Below are 4,288 nucleotides of genomic sequence, written 5' to 3' on the forward strand. Positions count from 1 at the left end.
CCTGGAAACTTCCTCCTCATCCTCATCACCATCATCCTCATCATCATGCCTGCCTATTTTATAATAAACAGAGAACAGTGTAATTGTGAAAATATATTTAATAATTAAACATGGCATAGTTACACAAAGAGGGAATGCAAAACAACCGTTTCTCTTTAGAATATAAAGGGGTAGACCTACTGCGAAGGTTTGAGCTCCTCCTTAACAGCAGCACCTTCACCACGAGGGTAAAAACAACAACAAAAGAACAACCACAACAACATCACGCGGCTGCTCGAGGAAGCCGGCTCGTGTTAACAGTCCAGGCCATCCTACAAGAGGCCCGCGAGGCGGTCCCGTCCTCCCGTTCCTCCCGAAAGACGAAAAAGAGCAGAGCGCGCGTGTAGCGCCGGAAGGTGTCCGCGCGGCTGCAGGCCGGGGAGCAGCGTGGGTGGGTGGAGAAGGGGGGGGGGGGGGCTGTCGCGTCACTCCTCCTGAGCGTTCTCCGAGTGGGAGCTCGAGCTTTCGGACTGTCGGTCCGCGTCCGCCGCGCTTCGCTCCTGTTCGGAAAGTTGCTCGCTGCTGGGGATGGAGTTCTTCTTCGGGCGGCCTTTCGGCTTCGTGGGAGACTCCAGGCCTCCTCCCTGCAACACCTGCGGGAGGAACATGAGCAGAGAGATAGGTTAGCTGTGACGTAATAAAAGAGTGACGCACCAACACACAATAACAAATATAGTTTTAGACAGCTGCGTGACCCCCTTCTCCCTCCTGAATACTAAATTTAAACATATGACAAATTCCAAGTGATCTCCTCAAGAGGTCCATGTACATCTCTGCTGTTGTGCAGGCGCCAAACTACGTTCCTCATCAACATCTGTTGCAACAACACAAAACAGACTGTTTCCCATACATTTTTTGTTGCTGTTGCATTAACCTCATAACAAAATGACCCCTACCACCACCACCACCACCACCACAATGAGGAATAGCTTACAATTTTCTTCCATTTCATCCGTCTGTTCTGGTACCATGTCTTCACTTGCAGCTGACTGAGGCCCAAAGACTCAGCCAGGTCTATTCTGAGGAGCAAATACATATACAATCAATAAATCCACATCACATGAAGCTATTTGTTTCCTCTTTTATGGACACATGATTTGTTGCATTTAATAACACAGCATAATATACTCCTTAAAGTATAGTACCTTTTTTTTTATAACATTGCATAATTATATTTGTTATGGTAATAGTTTTTAGACTCCACATTGTACTTGTACACTGTAGAGGAACACAATACAAGTATTTTAGCTTTGCAAACAAGACTTTGAAAACATGCTTGCAGAGGGAAAGCATTCACAGAGGGTAGGCCTGCAATTTAACGGTTTATGGGGGGAATAAATAAATGAATATTGCAAAAATGTGATTTAATAAAAACGCCAGTTATTTCGAGTCGTCATAGGCTCAACCAGTCTCCGTGGACCCACCTATCTGGCGTCGACAGATACTTCTGCTTCTCGAAGCGCTTCTCCAGCCCCATGAGCTGCAGCTCGGTGAACACGGTGCGGCTCCTGCGGCCCTTCTTGCTCTTGCCCCCGTCGGGCCCGTGCTCCAGCTTCCCGCGGAGGTGCAGGTCCAGCGGCAGGTGGTGAGACGCCGCGCCGAGCTGCAGGCCCGACGCCGCGGACAGCAGCTGGGCGCCGAGCGGGGAGCCGAGCGAGCAGGACAGCGGGGACATGGGGAACTTGAGGAGGCTCGTCTGGTCGGCCTTCAGGACTGGAAGGACCGGGGAAAGTATGGGGGAGGGAGGGGGGGGGCGGGGGGGACACGGGGGTTGTTTTTAGAAACTAGCTCAATGTTAATGCTAGCTAATCTAGGTTCGCTTCACGTGAGCAGTCTGATAGCTGCTTTAACATCTCTATACACAGACCTCAGGTCAGAGTTCAGGGCCGATCCATAATCTCAACTCACAATCTTGCAGCTGAACATATTCATATATATATATATATATATATATATATATATATATATATATATATATATATATATATATATATATATATATATATATATGTATGTGGGCATGCAGTGTAGTTAAATCAGCAACAAACATGGGGGCTTCATCTTGAATTCATCTTAAACATATTTATGCATCTGTATTTTTCACAAAGCGGGAACCAGCTGGAAACACACTATAATGTTAGCTGTTTGGGTGTAGATTAATTTTAACGTCAAAAAGAACACTACGAAAAGGTCTGGCACTGAACCACGTGCTTTTATTGGTTTCATGAGGAAATGAGGTGGCGAATGTGTGTTTTTAATACAACACGATCATAAATATAGATGAGCTAAATCAATCTAATGGTACACATACACGCTTATGTCTTATGGCCACGTCATATTTTAAAATATTTTTTAAACAGGAATATCAGTAAATAAAACAACATCTTCTGATCATTTGTTTTCTTTTTATCTTTTGGGGATCACTGATTACTGAAACCAGAGAATCCACCTTTTACTTATACAATTCTAAAACATACAATATACAATAATATATATATATATATATATATATATATATATATATATATATATATACATTTATATATATATATATATATATATATATATATATATATATATATATATATATATTATTGTATTTAATATTATTTAAACTGTTTTTTTTCCTGAGTACAAACAAAAGGAGACATTTCCTCTACTTCTTACAACTAACCTATAGCTTTAAAAAATGTACCCAATCATGTTGGTTGTATGCCATTTTTGACTAATTGTTGCAAATCATTAGCTGAACTCAATTCCAAAAATAAGTATAATATTTACCATTATAATTAAAATACTGCATGTGTACATTATTTTCCCTCTAAAGACACTTTAAACGCACTTTATTATTTCATCTGCATATCAAAATATGTATAATTTGAAATGTTCGTTATGCTGCTATATTATAAGCTATTATCTTGACACATGGTCTCGTTCTGCACGCATCCGCTCGCAGCCTCTTCTTACCCAGCTGGTTGTGGAAAGGCCGGGCGGACAGCAGCGCCTGCACCCCGAATTTAAGCAGCTCCCCGGCCGGAGCCGACGCTTTGTGCTCCGGGTGCTCTGTGAGAATCTCCTCGATCATGAAGCTCCGGTAGCGGTGAGTCCTGTGGTCGTGCGGCAGCACCTCCGGAGCGTAGAAATGCGCCCCCATGTCCAAAGGATGATGCATAATCTGGCCGAGTGGTCACCCCCAAAAAACAGACACCGAGCGCGTGCACCGATTACCGCTCCCTTTAGTGGCCCGAGCCAGCTGTCATATTCCCGCTGCAGAGCCTTTGTAGTCCGGGGATCGAGACTGCGGATAGAAGTTATCCTCCAGGGCGGGGCGGCAAGGTCAAGCACTAGCAGCACGGCTTCTCTGCTGGGTCCCGTGCCGGCTTCCTTAGTTTTGTCCAGGTTCGGTTCTTCTTGGAGTGCGGAACCGGGAGCGAACCTCTGACCGAAAACTCCCAAACCCGGCCGAGTTCATGCCCACTCCGCTGCTTTTGCCGTATGTGCGCGCGCGTGTGTGTGTGTGTGTGAGAGAGAGAGTGTGCGCGCGCGCGAGCCACGGATATCGAAACTATTCGTCAGCCGCTGAGCGCGTCACCTTGGCAGTGAGCGCAGGAACACAGATTTGGGTTTTATGAGCCTCGTCGCGTAGCTCCGCCCCCTCCCGGGGCTCGTCTGCTCGCAGCCAAAGTTACATGCAAAGTCGCACTTGTCCTGCATGGGCTCATATGCAAAAGGGAAGGAAATAAGGACGGATAGTTTTAGGAGCTATGAGGCATTTTGACGAGGGTGGAGGAGAAGAAGATGGCGATACGGTTGCATTGCTATGTCTGCAGGTTGGACAATAAGCATACCGTTTATTTTCTACGATTAACACTTGAATTGATGCAAATTAAGTTAGTATTTGATTTTTTTTTTTTTAAGCTCTTTATTGAAGATTTCAGGAAGAAAACAATCCCCAAATGAACCAAAACATTGACTCTGAGGAAGATCTTGGGTAGATGATCATATTGATTAGGAAAACAGATCAAACAGCTTTACTGGACCTGCCGGACTGAGGTGAAACACGCTGAGGCAGTACCACCAGAGCACCTCTGAGTTTTTTGTTCTCCCTTTGTGGTTATTTGACTCAAAAGATTACAAAACATCTCCCGCAGAATATTTTTAGCATGCCTCAGAGCTCCTGTAAGAAAAGCTGAAAACATTGATGAACCGTTGAATGCTTCACAGCTTTACTGGTATATTAAAATGTATT

The 4,288-nt window shown here is 44.7% G+C and overlaps 1 protein-coding gene across 2 annotated transcripts; it reads right to left on the reverse strand.

Annotated features, from left to right (window-relative positions):
• Positions 1 to 120: 120 nt before the first annotated feature.
• Positions 121 to 3,232, reverse strand: barx1 (BARX homeobox 1). 2 transcript variants are annotated; one of them, XM_068595022.1, is made up of 5 exons: positions 3,007 to 3,232; positions 2,155 to 2,157; positions 1,464 to 1,752; positions 974 to 1,058; positions 121 to 632 (listed from the first exon to the last, which is right to left on the reverse strand). In XM_068595022.1, the coding sequence occupies exons 1-5, from the start codon at positions 3,209 to 3,211 to the stop codon at positions 465 to 467; spliced, it is 750 nt and encodes a 249-aa protein (XP_068451123.1). In that variant the 5' UTR covers positions 3,212 to 3,232; the 3' UTR covers positions 121 to 464. The 2 variants fall into 2 exon arrangements, with proteins under 2 accessions (XP_068451123.1, XP_068451122.1); XM_068595021.1 differs by lacking the exon at positions 2,155 to 2,157.
• Positions 3,233 to 4,288: the final 1,056 nt, after the last annotated feature.

This window comes from Clinocottus analis, unplaced genomic scaffold, assembly GCF_023055335.1.
Source record: "Clinocottus analis isolate CAN_PGR_092001 unplaced genomic scaffold, fCliAna1.0.p SCAF_3, whole genome shotgun sequence".
Classification (NCBI taxonomy): domain Eukaryota; kingdom Metazoa; phylum Chordata; class Actinopteri; order Perciformes; family Cottidae; genus Clinocottus; species Clinocottus analis.

Bases quoted from the DNA above. Each gene is read 5' to 3' on its own strand.
- barx1 (XM_068595022.1), bottom strand. From the start codon at position 3,211: ATGCATCATCCTTTGGACATGGGGGCGCATTTCTACGCTCCGGAGGTG. The intron at 1,059-1,463 runs GTGGGTCCACGG...TTTGCTCCTCAG, and splicing joins TATCTGTCGACGCCAGATAG to AATAGACCTGGCTGAGTCTT. The intron at 633-973 runs GTAAGCTATTCC...TTCCTCCCGCAG, and splicing joins GGATGAAATGGAAGAAAATT to GTGTTGCAGGGAGGAGGCCT.